The sequence below is a fragment of the Centroberyx gerrardi genome, chromosome 22 (assembly GCF_048128805.1).
Source record: "Centroberyx gerrardi isolate f3 chromosome 22, fCenGer3.hap1.cur.20231027, whole genome shotgun sequence".
In the NCBI taxonomy this organism is placed as follows: domain Eukaryota; kingdom Metazoa; phylum Chordata; class Actinopteri; order Beryciformes; family Berycidae; genus Centroberyx; species Centroberyx gerrardi.
The window spans coordinates 9,886,098-9,904,446 of NC_136018.1; the positions used below are offsets into that span (position 1 = coordinate 9,886,098).

General features: G+C 41.1%; 1 protein-coding gene across 2 annotated transcripts in view; it reads right to left on the minus strand.

Moving 5' to 3' along the window:
• Positions 1-1,178: 1,178 nt before the first annotated feature.
• Positions 1,179-18,349, minus strand: part of plod2 (procollagen-lysine, 2-oxoglutarate 5-dioxygenase 2) — a 35,212-nt gene continuing 18,041 nt past the window's right edge. Inside the window, exons 5-20 of one of the 2 annotated variants that reach the window (XM_071922435.2) lie at positions 15,631-15,743; positions 15,373-15,436; positions 14,952-15,049; positions 13,608-13,709; positions 11,298-11,423; positions 11,061-11,182; positions 10,027-10,131; positions 8,962-9,087; positions 7,445-7,586; positions 6,502-6,564; positions 4,988-5,101; positions 4,623-4,688; positions 4,268-4,372; positions 2,860-3,006; positions 2,501-2,626; positions 1,179-2,299 (exon numbers count right to left, since the gene is read on the minus strand). In XM_071922435.2, coding sequence (XP_071778536.1) covers positions 2,144-2,299; positions 2,501-2,626; positions 2,860-3,006; positions 4,268-4,372; positions 4,623-4,688; positions 4,988-5,101; positions 6,502-6,564; positions 7,445-7,586; positions 8,962-9,087; positions 10,027-10,131; positions 11,061-11,182; positions 11,298-11,423; positions 13,608-13,709; positions 14,952-15,049; positions 15,373-15,436; positions 15,631-15,743 — 1,775 coding nt within the window. In that variant the 3' untranslated portion in view covers positions 1,179-2,143. The remainder of the gene's footprint in view (positions 2,300-2,500; positions 2,627-2,859; positions 3,007-4,267; positions 4,373-4,622; positions 4,689-4,987; positions 5,102-6,501; positions 6,565-7,444; positions 7,587-8,961; positions 9,088-10,026; positions 10,132-11,060; positions 11,183-11,297; positions 11,424-13,607; positions 13,710-14,951; positions 15,050-15,372; positions 15,437-15,630; positions 15,744-18,349) is intronic. The other variant, XM_071922436.2, reaches the window with a different exon arrangement.

Here is an 18,349-nt window from a genome sequence, read left to right on the forward strand (position 1 = left end):
TTTCAGAGGCTCTGGACACGGGGCAGACCAGGGGAAATGACGGCCACAAAGGGCCCTTTCAGCAGGAGTGAGCCTTTCCCCCAGAGCTGACCTAAATCTCCACCTCCTCTCCCCCCTCCCCTCTGGTTCACAGCGACTTCTCAAACACTCAGCCTTCATCCAGGCTTCACAGGGAGCGGTAACAACGTGTGCCTAGTCAGGGACTCAGCCCGGCAGACTGAAAACATGGGCCCCGGGGGGGGCGGCCAGTCTCCAGAGGCTCGGGTGCTAAAAGTAATGAGATTTGATGGAGAGGTGAGAGGTAAGATGAAGTTTCATAACTGAAGCACTGATCTGAGGTTAAGATTACATTTTGCTTCTAAATGGTTACATTTGGAAACTATCCACTGATACAGTTGCTGCTCAAGGAATAGTAGTTCTCTATCTGCCTCCAGTACTTCAGTCAGGATAGGTTTTTGCTGCACTGGCAAGTTGGTTCATGAGAGATTATCTCATCCATATTGTCCTCAAAATGGTGGTCAGATGTGACATGAACATGGACGCCCACTTTCTACAGGATGGCTTATCTGTTGGCTCCACTAGCTCCTTCCTCTTCCTTCCATACTTTCCTCCCACATTCTTTCATCAATCTTACACCCCCGCCCACCCGTCTGTACAACTTGCATGTGGTTACATGTGCATGTGTGCACTCTGGTACCCAAGGTAAACTGAACTACATTTGCACTGATGTATTTCATCACACCGAGACCCAAACACTCCACTACAGGAGTCCCTGTAGCAGAGCAGTACTCCCAAACCTGAAATCCAGCCTGCATCGTTCTCTGTACACTGATTGTTTCTGCATGTGATTCAGCGTGTGTTCGGTGGAGAAGGTCAACCTGACAGACTTGGAAGATGAATCAATACAGCAGAAACACACTGGACAGCTGTCTGTAGTGGTGGAGCGATTCCAAGGTCACGTCTTGACATTGCTATCCTATTGCCAAAGAATGTGCAGAGAAAAGAGAATTTTTGATGTTGAATTGTCGAGTATCCAAAGTTATGTTGAGTTTGTGGAAATAGCAGTATGACTGTTGTGTGTGCTCTGAGAAATCTGTGGTATTCTAATAAAGTAGAAATCACAAAATATTTGAGTGTTTCTTTATAAAGATTTTTATTAAATTTTCATCATTTGACAATAAGTTAAGCAACTTAATTGGCTGAGGTTCAATGTTCATTCACACAACTCTCAGAGAAAGTAAACATTGTAGAAATGTTTTCAGATTAGCAAATGAATGCTGCAAATTTAAAAAAAAAAAAGTAAATTTCAAGTAAAACACAATATTGAACTTCATTCAAACAGAATTCATATTGAATTCTGCTGACATTTTTTACTGGTGTGCAAAGTTACAAAAATAGAGATATCTTTTTTTTTTTCATTGGGCACGTAGCAACTTTAGTTCATGTGAAATTGTATTACCAAATTGAATCTTGACTGTATTAAAAGGGTAGGAAAATACTATAACTTTCAACACAAAATGTTGATTTAGAAAAATGGAATGTTGAAAAACACCAGTAATAATTAACGGAGCAAATGATGAGCTATTACAGTATAAACGATTCAGTGACGTTTTACCTGAAACACAAATAAATACACAAGGGCCATGCGGATGCTTGCAAGGTAGAGCTAACTTACTAGCAATGCTACCAGTCTGTAGCAATGCCAGTTAGCATGACAACGTTAAATCAATTTGGGGAACATCATGTCAAGCTAAAAAAAAATAAATACAAAAGAATTGCTAGGATCTTGGTTTTGACAATCTACATGGTTTGGATGGCACATCTGTGTACCCTGCTAGCATAGTATGTAATCTTATCTTTTTCCCCACTTCTCTGTGTGTATCTACACTGTGAATGACTTTTAATGTCACTTCCCTTTCCACGCTACACTCTGTTTAACAGACAGTCTCTTAAGGCAATTATCAATTGCTTTTTAACAAAAACAAAACGCTTCAGCAAAAACATCTGGGGCACAAAAACATCGCACGACAGAACGAAACAGATCCATTGAACAAAACATACGGGACAAAAAAAAAAAAAAAAAAAAAAAAGACAAAGCAAAACACAAAGCCTGGTAAAAAATACTAATCTATATTCAAATAGTTCAAGGGTCGATGAAGGACACTGCGATGTAGCGGGTGCCGTTGGTGGTGGGCAGGCCTTCATGGAGGTGAGTCAGTCGTCCCGGGTGCATGAAGCTCCAGCCTTTCCTTGGTGACTCTATAGAGCAGTTATACCTGTGGAAACGACAGCCTCCGCCCTGCAGGGGAAAGGGGGGCGAGGGTGGGGGTGCACAGTCAGAGTCATGGAGAGTTACAAAGTTGTATAAAAAGGTGAGGGAGAGATGACTTTAGGGGGAAAAGTTGTGATTAGATCTAATTTGATGACAGAAGTACTCAATGCTTTTCTCTCCACTTTATGGTCAGCATGAATCACCCTTCGAGAAATAAAACTCCTTTACCTGAAAGTCTGTGTCTTTGTTATTGAGGGCGATGTTGATGGTGAAGGTGGAGGAGTCATGGTGGGGCCTCAAGTATGATTGCCTCCCAGGCGTGTATTTCACCACAAAGTTCATTACAGCGTAACCCTGCCATGAAGGGAAAGATACACAGTACATCATCTTAACTGACAGTCAGCATATCTTTCAAAATATTACTCAATGAACAACCTGTCAGCCGCTGTAAGAAAGATCCAGTTTCTTCAAAGAATGTGACGTACATGTAAAAACAGGTCCCACGAAAAGAAAAACATGTTTAGCTTTTGGGCAAATAGAGGCAGGGTTCGCTCTTTTTCACCAGTATTTTCTGATTTCTCGCTAACCTTAGTGTAGTAGCCAGAGAAGACTTTTAAAGTGACGGGAGATATGAACTCTCGGATGAAGTGTAGCCACTCCTTATCGAAGCCTATTTGCTTCATATGGATGTCGTCCGTAGGCACAGTCTCATATCCGCCAGTGATCCGCTTGTCCTGAGAAAAAGAACAGGAGAGAAAATAAAGCGCACTGCAGCGTGATGAACCATGGAACAAATTACCCAATATCCTCTATGTGTGCGACCACACTTTTCAGAGATGGTGGATGGTGACGTGTCTGTGTGTGTGTGTGTGTGTGTGCGCATGTGTGTGTGTGTGTGTGTTTAAAACCGCAGGGTGTCTGCATGAGGATAAATGACCCATCCAGCACAGCCTGTTTCCCAAACTGAGTTAGTCAAAGTCTCTGTATGAGCGTTTAGTCTCCAGGGCAAACTTTTAGACACATTAATTACCAATTTAGAGCTACATAAAACAGTCCACATGAATTAGGCAAAAATCATAACCCTTTAATCTCATGATATTTAAATAGCAGACTCGGGAATGATGGTAATAAAATTAAGCATATGTGCACACATGTATAGCAACTGTGTGTGTGTGTGTGAGAGATTGTGTGTGTTCTGGAAAAAAAAATGTTAAAGGAGAATACCAGTGTCATTTTATAGCCCATTTACTACTGCCTACGTGTTAGTTTACATTTCCTCCAATCATTTTGCAATGCATGCAGGACCTTTCAACATTTACTCCTTTTTTGCTATTTCTGAAATACAAACTTTACGGTGTCAAACCTAGCTTGAAATGCACTGCTGTCCCGGCTAACAAAGACGCCCTAAATAAATAGACAGGGATGTGACAGCAAAGTTTGTGAGGCGACATGTTTTTGAGGGATTATTTCCTGGCAGAGATTTCCATTTCCCCCTGCGGGTGTCAGGTGATTGACAGCAAGCAGAGCGTAACGTAATACGTGCGCAACATGCACTGATATGAAAACACACATCTTGGGCACAATGAAATAACAACAAAACAAATAAACTTTTACAAAACTAAATGAAGGTTTCTTGTTTACTGCGATGGATTATTTACAGTTGCTCGGGCATTTTTATTTTTCAAGTCTGAAAGTTGTTTTTCACACTGCACAAAAATGAACTGCAGCAAATGGCTTCTTCTGAAGGAAAGAAAAGCCCTGATATCTCCAACTATGCTGCTGATCTGTGTGCAGGTCCACCAGGAATAAAGTAAAGGAGAGAGGCAACCTAGATGATTAGCATAAACTTATAAAAAAAACACACCAATATTAACCTTTAAAACATATCACAACCCTTGAAAAGACCACAGAGAACAAGGTACATGTGTGCATGTCAGTATGTTGAGTTCTTTCTGCCAGCGTTCTGCTCAGTGAGCCGGGGTTAACAGGACTGACCTCATGTTTGCCTCCAGACCATGACCCGTAGTGCTCCATCTCCTCAACAATCTCATCACAGGCCTTGTCTGAGAAGACTGGGAACCAGAACACATCTGGACAAGGCTGCAACACACCCACACACACAGACACACACACACAGTGACTTCTGAGAATAGACTGGATCACACCTTCACCCTGAGCTGTAGTTACTGTAATGCGATATCCAGATCTTTTAAAACAGATGTCCAGATGGCTGCGTTCTAACTTGCGTCATTATACATGTTTTCTGTTCACTCTCACTCTGTCTCTTATTCTCTCTTTCTCTCTCTCAACACAAATACACACAGATACACACACACACACACATGCACACCTCCTCCAAGTAGTTCTCAGTGAAGATGCGTGAGTAGTTTGGGTGGATGTACTTCTCCCTCCAGTCCTGCGGAAGAAAGAATGTCAGATTAGTGGCCGTTTTTTGTTTGTTGACCTGCATACCACACAGAGCTAATCCCTTCTCCCACTGGGCCGGTCCCAGCATGCCGAATACAGTAGTAAATCACAAGGCCTTATCAGTTGGGATTTCACAATGAAGTCATTATTTCCCAATCCTCCCACATCTTTTATATGTCTATTGTGGCTAATAATCTTTACAGGTGGCCGCCGTTTATCACAGCTATTCTACAAAATGTGTTTTTCTGGGAGAGCAGTAAAGGAGAATGAGAGATTATAATGACTTACCACAGGGTTTTCAAATATCTGCCACAAGTCACTGTTATAATGAGAAATGTTATAATTGGCTGTGGAAATTAGCCTCCCAAATTCGTGACGGTTTGTTATGTACATGAAGACTCCCTGGAGCAAAGGAGAAAGCTCAGTCAGTTCCAGAACAAAAGTTACAGTGTCGAAATCTCTGTAATGTCTCACAGGTGAGATTTATAATACATTTATATCTATAATGCATGCATATCTACATAAGAATATTGCAGTACTCAGGTTATTATTATGGCAATTTCTTATGACTTAAACATTCATCAACAGTTATCAGTGACATTAAACTGACAAAACTGTTACTGACAGCAAACTACTAAAAAGGTTCATTTGCACAGTATTGTCAAAAAAGTGCGATTTAAGTGTGTTTTAGCACACTGAAATCCATTGGGTTTGATTTGTAGATGGAACCAACAGAGCCACAAATCCCAGATAAATAATCTAAGATTATTTATGGGTGGCAGGGGGGAGTGGGGAGTGTTGGTGGGTAGGGGAGAGGAGAGGGTGGGTAGGGGAGAGGAGAGGGTGGGAGGGGGTTGGGCTGAGAGGAGGGGGAGGACAGGGATAGAGGGGTGCTGGGCAGCTTGGGACAGAGCAAATCCAGGAATGATATTCCCTCTACAGTGAAGCGGGGGTGGGGTGTTTGGGTGTGAGGGAGGATTTGGACTCACTATCAGACTAGGCTTTCTAGAAGACAAAGATGTGAAATTTTGATTGGTTATGCAATCTGTGATACATTTCCCACCATGTTTCATGAAATCATCCTGTGAATAATCGTAATAATGTGATTTAGACCAGATGGAATAGATGGGTGGGAGGAACTATTGTTGGAGCCTAGTCTGAGATCAGTCAGTGTGTTTGGAGGGAGCAGCTGGTTACATGTGTTTGCTGTAAGGTTTGGCTCTTGGGGGTAAAGCATCAGGACAGGGGGACTTGCGTATGGACCGTATCTCTACCTTTCTTTCTCCTCCTTGATCTCCTTTTGGAAGGGATTCGAAAATCAGGACAAAAACCGGTGCTTCCTCTCTATAGCTTTGAAAAAAGTCTACTCTTGAACCTCAACTCATCACAAGCAACAGGTCAACATCGATTTCCAAAGGGTTGCCAGACTTCCTGATTTCTTCTATGAAGACATAGACAGCACATCCATATTGAGACGTTTTTGATAAATATATAACTGCCCCATCTGAAGTAATATTCAAATAGCTTTCAATGGGGAATTCTGTCTAGGCAGCAAAACCTGCTCATGAATCTTCAAAATTCCAATGTTTTCTTAATCAAAAGACGCAAATTTACATAATTTCACTCTATAGTGCAGGAAGGCGAAATCCTGAAACAAATAGGGTACATGTGAGAAAGAGTCTGCCTATGAAATACTTTTTAATATTCACCAAAAAGTAAGCTAAAAGTTGGAATGGCCTCAGATTGATAACCCATTGGAAATGGATATTGCAGAAAGCAGAATAATCAAAACAAATGGAAACCTTTGGGGGCCTGAGCATATGGAATGATTCCGGAGAAGGGGAGTCTTTTTCTCTGTGACTGGTCTAAAACGAAGGAAAAGCACCATGTAAATAGTATAACATAATGTTTTGTTGCAGAGGAAGAGACAGGGTGACAGTTCAGATATATATGTCGCATACATAGCAACCCAGGAGGAGAGAAAATGCACCTGCATGAAAAAGGAGCAAGATTCCCTCTGAAGCTGATGTTTTTGGGGGTTAATTCGGGAGGAGTGCATGCTGGGAAAAAGGCCAGGCAATCCAAAGACACACAGAGTTTGGACGGGGCATGGCAGTTGTTTAGTATTGAGCATGGGTGACATGTCAGTGACATAGAGCACAGCTGAATGCACAGTTTACAGATCAAAATTTGACGGAGAAGGACACAGACAAAATAGACAAGACAACATTTTTCAGCTAGCCAGCCAGACGGTGCAATCAGTTGTGCTGTCTGCAGTTACATGACAAAGAGGACGAGAGGAAAGTGGAGGATGTTGGGATATAAGTGGAGCGGAGAACCTTGAACGCACCATAGAGGCTATCATAAACAGAGGAAAATCATGCCTTGGTGACAGACGAGCACATTTCAAACTGCGTATACTTGCCAGTCTTTCCTCTTTGGTCTCCGTGGAGCTGCAGACTTTTTTCAGCGTTAACATTCATTGCATTTATACTATTATATTACTGAATTTCCCCAAGGGGATCAAGAAAGTGCTATCTTATCTTATTAAACTAACAGTACTGGTACATTATGTAAATACAGAATTCTGTTTTCTAGCATAAACAGCCCTTATAAACTGGCTGTGTCCCACATGTTTTTTGAAATTCTACACAGTATAAAATAATTAACATTCATACTACAAGATGTATAATATCTTCACTATACTGAGACATGAATGTTAAGATGGAGGTGGAGCGTTCTTACCAGTTCTCTGGCGTTTCTACATAAAGCCATGTCTGGGTCCAGTTTCTCCAGGACAAAATAGTTCCTCTCCTTCAGCTCATTCCTCAAGGCCTCGCCCTTTACGAGGTATATATGTGCCATGAAAGGAATGTTCCACACACCCCTAGAAAAACAAGAGATAGGGAAAGGAAGGGATCATTTCATGGTAACCATTCATTTGCATCATTCTTGGAGTACTGGAGGAGGTTTCATTATATTCAACATGCCATCCGTGACTACAGGTCTGTTCTAGGACTGGTTGGAGAAGGTAGAAATGGCTCTTGGTGGGAATATGAGGCGGTGGGTTGAATGCACAAAAACTAGGTATCCATTCAGACTCTTTTGTCTGTGATGAAATACAAATGACATAACCAACAATTGTTTTTTTCCCAGCTCATTTTTAAACATATAAAAAAAAGTGAATGAGTCAATAAGTTGCCAAAAAGTAGTGAAATTACTATTACGGCTACGTTCACACTGCAGGCCTTCATGCTCAATTCCGAATTGCTGTTCATATCTGATTTTTTTTTACCGTTTTATACCGTTTTTAAATCCCGTCTCAAAACACATTTTTATTCCTTGGCTTTTAACTCAGTATGAGAGTTGCCTTTCTTTTTCTTATGGTCTTATTGCTTTTATTATTTTATTGTCCTTTTGTCTTTTAAACTGGTCTTTGTTTTTATTGTGTTGTTTTATGGTTTTTGCTATTTTGATTGTACAGCACTTTGGTCAACTGTTGTTGTTTTTAAATGTGCTTTATAAATAAATTTGGATTGGATTGGATTGGATATCTATTTTAGAATGTAACCCATATCTGATAATACCAATATGAAATGACACCGATGTCAAAAAGACATACATACACAGAGTAACAATAACAAAAGACGTCACATCTTTTTCTTTTTTATCTACACTTCTCAGGCTTGTTTTGAACACATTTTGGTTATGGTATGTGCCTCCAAGTTTGGACTGAATAAAGGCGTCTCCGCAGCTACCAATCAATTCAGCTATGTCACTTTCTTCCCATCGCTGTGTCTTGTTGTCGTCTGTGCTAACACTGGCTCAGCCACGCTGCCATGGGTGCCAAAATGATGACAGTCTTTGGGCGTTCAAATACAAGTCTCATGTAGTCTGCATGCATCGGGATCCAATTTTGTACCACATATCCATGTGTTCCAGATCAAAATTGAAAAGAAATGTGACTCCATGGAGCTTTTTGCTGTTCATACTAATTAAAAAACATGAGATCTCGGTCACATATGAGGGAAAAATCAGAATTGGGACACTTTCAGCTGTGAACGTAGCCTTAGTGACATGGAAGTTGTGATAAAAGAGTTTTTTTCACCGTGAGGCTTGGTGCAGCATTGATGAGTAGCGAGTAATGTCTTCCAATTTTCCAATCTTGTGTTTTAAATAAGATTTTGTGATCCATGAAAAAGCTAAATCGGTGCTGTGTATGCTTGAAGTAGAGTCCAAACCTTACTGGACTGGTGACTTACACACGTTTTCCCTGCACAATGTCGATATAGTCTTCAGAACGGGCGTAATAACCATCCAGACTCAAGGCTCCCCAGAAGTTGGACCACAGCTTGCCATGCCGAGTGACAAGGGGACCAATTATTTTTCTGTAGGGAAGCGAGCAGGAAGAGTGGAGAGATGGTAATTCTGTCAGAGTGGATAAAACTCAGTGACATTTCACAGACAGACAACCACCAAATCTACTGGGTTTCTTCATGGTAAAACAAACACGCTGCATCTAAAAAATCAACCACTGTGTGGAGGGACACGAGCACTGCCAAGTGAGTAACAGATCTCAGGGGATCGTAACACAAACCAGACCCATAAGTGATACTCTGGCCGTATTCAAAAAGTACAATGGCTAGCTGCACAAGAGCAGGCTTTACATTGAATCTGGTCTTTTTCTCTGAATCTGCATGAGAAATAGTAACACAGAACCACTGCACGACTGGACTTCTAGTCTTACAAACCCAAACCACAATGAAAGGTTTTTTTTTTCTATCATGAGCGAAAGAACGCACTGAAAATACATTAACCATAAAGCACAATGTTCAATCATATGGATGCAAATGGATGCATTACACTAATGCCAAATTTTCTTGGTTAAGATCTACATTTCCCTCCCACAACTTCTGTACCAGCAGAGAATTCCCATGCTGTCTTTAAATATCCCAGAAGTGCCTTTGCCTTGCATGCCTGCAGCAGGTCACCAGACTTATGCCACAGCCACAAAGACATCTAGTTTATAGAGACGTTTTCAAAATCATGAGCTGGAGCCAAAAATAAAAAATAAAAGTTTGCATGTTTGTTTTTTGTATAATGTAAAGTGGCATTTCAAGCTCAGTGCAACCTTGCACTGTTTCCATGTGCCCGGGCAAAAACAGGAAGCCAGAAGTGCTTATTTTTAAACTTCCATTCACTCAGCTGTAATGTTCCTGCGGTTTTGCCACTTGAGGAATAAAATTCAGTCTCAATGAGCAAAACAACTACCATGGAGGCTTCTGGGGGTTTCAAAGTGGCTTCTATTGCAATGGCAATGTCAGTACCTGTTCTGCTCAATGAGGATCTTTAATGTCTGTCGGTTGGTCAGCATCACATTTGAATCTATGCTGAAGTAGTAGTCGCATTTGGCATCCTTACGACAAAGATCCCTAAAATCCACAGAAAAACACAGACAAGCAGGGAATATAGTGGTTATTCAGTTCAAGAGCTGATTAGGGTTGCTTATGGGAGTCAATCAAATACTTAGAAATAATCACTATAACAAGTTGGAATTTATCAGATCCTAAGTATAAGCTGTCATTCTCAATTACAGAGGTAGATTCACACTGAGTGTCTTTAAGTCTCCAGTGGATAATGTGATCATAAGATTAGAGGCTGCTAATAAACCTTAGACTACATCATTATAGGGCTGTCCTGACCAATGCTCTTAGGCATGCTCTCTATTAGATAGGATCGCCGCGATGGGGCCGCACAGATGGGCCGATCACCATGACAACAGACTGTTACTTGACACTGAGCAATGAGAGCAAGGGCCCGCATGGGAGTAATGGGCGGAGGTGGACTGCACCTGTGTATCTGAATGGCTGCTATGTACAGTATTTCACACCCACAGTTCTGCATAGTCTAGCCAAGGAAAGACACAAATTATCACAGGTTTGGAGAGCAAACTGTTGATCTGGCTTTATTCCAGCCATAGTACTATGTTCTATACTAATGCATACACCCACAGGCCAAGAGGGTTCATCAAAACCAACTGGGAAACAATATGTTGCTATTTGTGTTATTAGCATACACAAAATGTGATCACTGCATGGCTTTTGTAAAAGTAAGAGAACTTTGTAGTATGAAACAGAAACCATGCAAGCACCATTTAGAGTTTTAAAAATCATTCAACAAGCTAATTTCCCTTTTGGCTATGATTAATCATGGCCAACAACCCTTTTATATCACTATCTTTTATCACACCATAATTTGGGTTCATCAGTTTTGTTCTTCAAACCACAAGTCTAGGAAAAAAGGTTCTGTGAGATGACAGTAGATTTAGGAGTATTTAGATGAGTATTTAGGAGACACGTACATGCCCATGTTCCTGGCCTCTCCTTGGCTTAAATTTTCCTCTGGTCCCACAACCTTGAAACTGTTGAACACATTCCTGTTCTCCTCCCAAAACCTCTGGATGTGCTTCTCATGGTAAACCTCCTAAGAAGAGAGCCAATGTTAATGGATAAAAAGCCACATATAAGGAGCCACGTACGTTAAGAGTTGTAGGAGAGAAACTAGCTAATAATGTCCACCAGCAGCTGCATACACTCACATGGTTGTGGATAAAAATGTTGAGTTTATCTTTGGGATAATCCAGGGTCAGCAGCCGCTGGAAGAACTCAGGAAGGAACGGACTTGGCTGTTCAATGAACACTCCAACCAACACATTTGGTAATTCCTGTTTACACAAGACAAGAAACAGTTTAATACAAATTCAAACAACAAGCCTTGATAATGGAATACTGTTTAACATAAATCATGGGTGTCTTAACACTTCGTGTCACACATACACAAACCAGTGAAACTTTATAGCATGCATACATACAGTTCTGTATTGAATTCATGAACAGTTAGTCACTAATATTGGTTTCCCCATGTATCTGTTTTAATGTCACTTTAATGTCTCTTAATTCACTGATGTGATCCAGATAATCTTATTTTCTCCTGTGTTCCTTGTTACTCTTGTTTTTCTAGTAAGTAATTTCAGCTGTTTACATTCAACAATAACAAGATTCGTGGAAAAAAGCCTGAACATCACTGGAGTCCAAGTTAAAAAAAAATTCTAAAAGACTATATTATTTCACCAGAGTGAAGCAATAGGGAACTTTGACTCCTAACACAGCTTGCCACGTGTAGCTCTCCTTAGAGGAGAGCCAGTGTAAAAATGGTTCCTCAAACAGTTGGGAAGAAGAAGAAATAAAGAGAGTGAGACAGAGAGAGACGGAGAAAACATTTTCCCATGACACTCAGCTCCAGCCCACACAGCTCAGTCTGGTCTCCTGATCCTCTTGACCAGTTCACAGCGAAGGTCTGGGCCAGGGATGAAAAAGGACCCGAGTGTAACCATCTAATTTGTGAGTTCCGCAATGACTGCGTTTCAGCCGAAAGAAGGGGCACCCAGGAGCCCAGCCAATATTGCTCTTAAATTGTTACCGACAGGAAGGAGGGAAAAGGCCAGAGAAAAGAGAAACAGGGCCTTTCATCAAAGCAGACAGGACCTACACCTAAACTTTCAATCATCACTGACGCGCAACAAAGACAAAAAGAGAGACAATTAAAGGATCTGGCTGACGTGTGCACTCTCTGCGAGGGCCAGCGCTCTGCCTCAGCCTTCGTTAACACTGTGAGTCTGTGTAAGGTCTAAGCTCGCTCCCAAAACCAAAGTATACATAGCACCAGGCAGGACTGCCAATGACCTGGATTTACCCCCACAAAAGGCCTGGACAGTGTGACCAGTGTTCCCAGATGACCCGATGTGTCAGAAATCTCCATCCCCAGTACACACAGTCTGTTACTGAGCGGCACAGCAGAACCAGACTTCTTCACTAACAGCCTCCGAAGCCTTTCCCATTATTTGGAAACAGCATTTTTCTGCATTCACTTTGGAGGGTCAAACAACTTTCACAGAGATGCCTTTTATGCAGGTGTGTTTGTATTGAATCGGCTCCAGCTACACTACTGAAGCACATCCATTCATGGGGCTTACAGCGTTACAGTAAATGTCCACGTGGGGATTTGGATATTCTGACAAAAAAGCAATATTTCTTTTTTTTTAATAAATTCTGTGTTGTCTGTGTAGTGTGAAGACCTTGATGTGATTTGATTGCTGCCAAATTTAGTTATAGAGCACTTTGATCAAACAGGTTTGTAATTGTAAAGTGCTTTGCAGAAAAAAGGGGACACAAAAACAGATAAAAATAAGGATAGTGAACTAAATAAATTAGAATATTACGTATCCTTCGGTACTTTCCCCACAGAGAGAAAAGGAAAGTTGGGTAATATATTCTTGACAGACATAACCACACAGCCAGAGACACTTCCTAGTTCCTACCGTTCCTGCTGTGTCTATACGTCGCCAGCTTTGGCTGAACTCTGTGACAAATTTTCAGCGCAACCACTATAACTTACCATTGTGGATAAAACCCATACTGAGAAGCCCACTAAAAAGCAGGCTGGTCGACAGTGACACCCCTTTAAGTGAACCCTTCTGAAAACCCCAAAAGCCATATCCTGCACCACAGAAGTGCAGTGCTTCCTCTTCCCCAAGTAGTTTGCCTGGCACTTATGTTCTTTTAATAAGGGTCCAAAGGGACCAAAGGGCACATAACCTATTATTGTTGGAAAGGGAGTGTGCATAGCACCACCATTCTGGCTTATCTCATCTGTTGAAATAGGACAGGCTGGGCTCCACTCCTACTGTCTAGACAGGCACTGATAGATGGATGGGCCATGCTGGATGACTAGGCTATGGTTCATCCTTTCCTTTATCCATAGGGAGGAGGTTAAAGAGAAACTTTCCAAAGCAGCAATTTAAAAGGAGGAAAGTGAATAGAAAGAAAATGGCTTAATTTGAAATACTTACTTCCAACTGAGACAAGTCCACCATATTCTGATCACAGTTGCTGCAGCCGTGCTCATAGTTCCAGACATTGGGGATGTAGTTGGCCAAGTAGTTCAAGTACATCTGTAAGGATAACAAGTCAGAGAAGGGGAATGCCTAGTCATACAGAAAATTAATGATAGCACATGCAACGACTCTAACTCCTAGTAAGGCTTCAGCAGGGCCCACACGAAAGATTATCCAGACACATATGGAATGTCCTCCTGGACATTCGCTGTAGACATTTAGTCAGTGATTTACCATAAGAGTGTGGGATGGCCAGACAGAATCCATTTGCAGGTCAGACTAAAGCCCAGAGGGCCATAGACGTCTCTTTTGGTCAAATTTATACTGACAGAATCGAGCGAAATTATTCCTTTTCTTCTAAAGTCTCATCATAAATTTCAACATATTGTAATCATAACTCATGGTGACCACAGCTGCTCTGTGTTTAGTGTGCAAGGAATACATGTGCAAAGTCCCCAGTAACTTATAATTTCCTGTGCACTACTAGTTTGCGAATCTCTCCTCACAGACATTAAAATTGAGATACCATGCATTTGTCAGCAGATTCAACATGTGATAACTGGGAAAAAAGGAAAAGAGCGTGCAGGGATCAAGCTAGCATGCACCAATGGTAGAAACCATTCAAGTGTCTTGCTAAGACACATATCCTATGATCTACCATTTAAAGCTTGTGCTCCAGATGTGGAGGCCTCTGGGGAGAATGACTCAATAGTGTGTTGGGTTTGGTTCATTACCAAGGAAGCCCAGAGACGGGCGCTGGTGGTGGAGCGAGAAATGTGAATAGTAAGGGGGCTAGGAAAAAAGGCCAGAAAAAACTCTGGAGAATGATTACAGTATCATTCAGACATCCTGCTTTCAGCTTGCTGACCCCCTCACTCTAGTGCGCTCTGACAGAGAGGGATGGCTTAGAGAAAATGGAGGACACATGGAGAGAAGCATTATAGCCCAGTTTTGGCCAGACCTCTCTCCTCCACTGAATAATGAGCTGGCGTCCACAGAGGCCTTCTCTGGCGAATACCGCAAGGAACCGCATGTATATTTCCTGATTCTGTGAGGATTTATACACTGTAATGCTAACTTTGGTGATGAATGCTGGTTGGATAAAAATCTAAAAGGCGTAGGCCAATAGAAACCCATTCTCAAATGAGAGAGAAGTGTTCAGGAATTCAGCCCAAAGCTATAGTCGCCTACATGAGGATGAATATCTCAAAAGTATCTGTGCTGAGCTGTAAGTAGACTACATCGATGTCATTACTGATGATATATAAAGTATGCTTGAAGGCATAATTTCTTACTCACTTTGGTGTTTCCGTTGCCATGGACAACCACTGGCAGAGTGTCATACACTGTGTTTCTTACTCTCACTCTGTCTGTTCCAAACTTGAGAAGCACTTCATCTGCCAAAACAGGAACACGAGACAGTTCAGGCCGGGCTGTGAAAATCTTCTTACCATATGGTCAGGTTCTGAATTTTTTTTTAACTCAGAGGATACATTACCAAGCCTACAGCTTCTCTGAAAATATGCAATCTTTCTTAGGGTGGGGTGGCAAAAATGCTATGTTGGTTTAATTAATTAATAACCAAGTTTCCATTTCTTTTTCTTACAAGTGCTAGAGTAAAATGGAGGGTTTATATAATTGAATTTAAAATATTTGACAAAAAAGATACAGGTGAGCGGGAAACTGAAGAACTTTTAATTAGTTTTCTATGGTTACTCACCAATGGCCCCGTTCAGGTTCTGGAAAATCTGGCACTTGTGGTCCAAAGTCATATTCAGAGTGTCCTGAGAAACATGAAAACAGACATATGAAAGATTTGCATGTTTTCTAGGAATATGTATTTTCAGATGTTTTAACATTATACGTGGTTGAGTAATAAGCATAGCAAACACATACTAGTACATACTATGGTATACAACATACAGTAGTATAAAACAGTATACATCATCAGCTGTTGTTTGCTACACAGAATACTTACTCGTTGTAATGGATCCAGGTATATTTTAGTGTAAAAGAGCTGGTCATCATCATTGTCATGGAGGTTCCACTGTGCAACAACTTTGTTTACGTACGGGGCGTAGCCAATTATACCTGTAAATTATACCATACAGCATTAAACACATTGCCAGCAGTAAAGTAAAATATAGGTTGAGAAAAATGATTTTACAAGGTCATATACACCCGTGGCAGAGTGTTGGTGTCAATTGTGTCTGCAGAGAAAAAAAATGCTCTCAGGGCTAAAGACCTCACCCTGGCAATAACCCAAGAGGCATACACAAAGTGCGATTTTTGGCAATAATCCCAGAAAAACGAGCACTGGATAGGAATGTACGCTCACCCACAAACCACAGATATACAAGAGAGTGACAATGGGCAGCAGTGGAAACCCGTAATCTGCTTAAATGGCTGAGAACTCACTAGCTGGGCTTATGAAACACTGTCTGCATGCTAGTGTCTCACATCCGCTTTGACTTAAGTTCTCATGGCAATGTCTACTCCAGTTTTCCCCTATCTCCTCATTTTTCCTCTCTTGCTGAAGCTCACTAACCACAGTAGAAGATTGCAGGGTTTGGCTATGTTGTTGGTCTGTGCACTTTTTGGGTCCCCTCATTATAAAAGCCTCAGACACTGTAAACAAGGTGAAAGATAGATATGACATAGTCTAAATGGCAGAACTGAATACGTTAAAATCATGACACTTTATGCAAATCATTTCCTGTGTATAATCAGTTGCACACCATCCACAAAATGATGCTTTTACAATTTTTTAAATAAACAGATCCCAGATAACATTGTAAGTGTTTGTCATTTTGACCCAACACTTGAACAAACAAATGAAATATATTTTCATGGTAGATTCACTGTTCTACTGGAAAGCACTGTATATATTGACAGCAAAATTGTAAGAGAGAAAGCACATAACATGAAACCAAATCAAACTTGTGGTCAATTCAACCGCACTGCATCATGGAGCAACTCACAATCACTACCTCTTTACCATAAAACACATCTTAAAAAAAATACAACTACTTCAATTTCCACAAATCGTTTGAATAATAGAATCCATTTGTGTTTCGTCTGTATTGTTCAGCTAATGTGGCTTAAGCCTTGCTAACTTGGTTCTCCAGTTTTGAAAGCTGATGTTGGTGAAGGTAGTGGTGCACGACTCCAACGCTGACCCTAATTCTGGGAGTCGCCTGAATCGTCTCCTCGACTCCTATAATTTTTTAAACCATAGGATGCTACATTTGAGACCGCTGTGTATGTGGCACCCAAAAGGCTAAGCCTGGTGTCTGTGGGAATAGCTGAAGTGAATTCATGCAAATTAAGAAATCAGGATTATTCTCTCTTACAATATTATTCTAATATCATAATACTATTTTTTTATGTACGCAGACAAAAAAATAATTGGTCGAAAACGCGGAATCAACAAATAGCAAAAGTCAACTCTTTTGGGTTCGACCCTCCACCACTAGGTGAGGGTGCAGCCACCCCACATTACACTACAACTACACAATGGCCTTTCATTCTGTTTAGACAACAAGATTTACTCCTTGCTTGCTGTTCTGTTTAGGTCTTGTATTTGTACCTGTTGTGACAGAACTAATGGCTCCCCAAGGAGAGTATCTTGTAGAAATCCATTTCATTTACTTGCAGCTCTCGATGGCAAATCCCCATGGATTTCAGGCCCCCATCTGAACCGTTTCTATTAGGTTGGTTGTTCAAGTGACCCTTTTGTTAGTCTACTGAGCTAAACACACGCGCAGACACACACTCCTTCACTGTACTGTATCTTGATTCCATTCCCAAAGCACTGTGCTCTCTGTGAAACACAGTAGCGCACAGTAGATGCAATAAAACATCCCCCAATGGCCACTTGGGCGGTAGCCTTAGGAACAAAAACAAAACCTGTAATTTTATACAAACTGTGGCACGTGGGGGGCCGAGAGTCGCATGTCATGTCAATGACAATGAATGCTAAAAACAGGCTCTGATCACACTGAGACAGCTAGACTCCAATATGGGAGGTCAGGCCAGACTGATGACCACAGAGAAAACAGTAATTCAAATGTTCTGAAGAACTGGCAGGACACTGCTGACCAGGCCATTTGGATCATGCATAGGAACTTGCTTTGACTGTCCGCTTGTTAAAATGCCCTTGCACATACAGTATTCAGTACTAAATCCAGTGCTCAAATGCTGTTCAGCATCTTTTGTGTACTTGATCCAAATTTCCGCATTCATGCATAGTTATGTATAAAAACCTTTTCATATGTAAATGTAACAATATGTCTATGCAAGATCGAGCAGTGTGATTACAAAAAAAGAAATCCGGAGTAAAAAGGGTTTGAGAATGAAGACACTATTCAGCTAATATTCACATGAATGGGCTTCTATTACCTCCTGTTCACTTGGACAGGAAATACCATGATGACTCCACCAAGAGCCGGTTTACAGGGAAAATATACTTTAATTTTAGAGCAAGAGATAATAATAAAAGTCCTGTGGTTTCGTATTTAAAAAATAACACCCGCCTGTTGCCATTCCTTGAAACCATTAAACTGAAAGTGCAGTGCAGCTTGACCCACACAGAATTCCAGCCTCGGCCTGTAAGTCTTCAAGTTTTAGGGGGTTGGTGGAATGGTGTTAACATTCATTTTGGAAAGTCAAACACATGGGCAGCCATATGATTTATA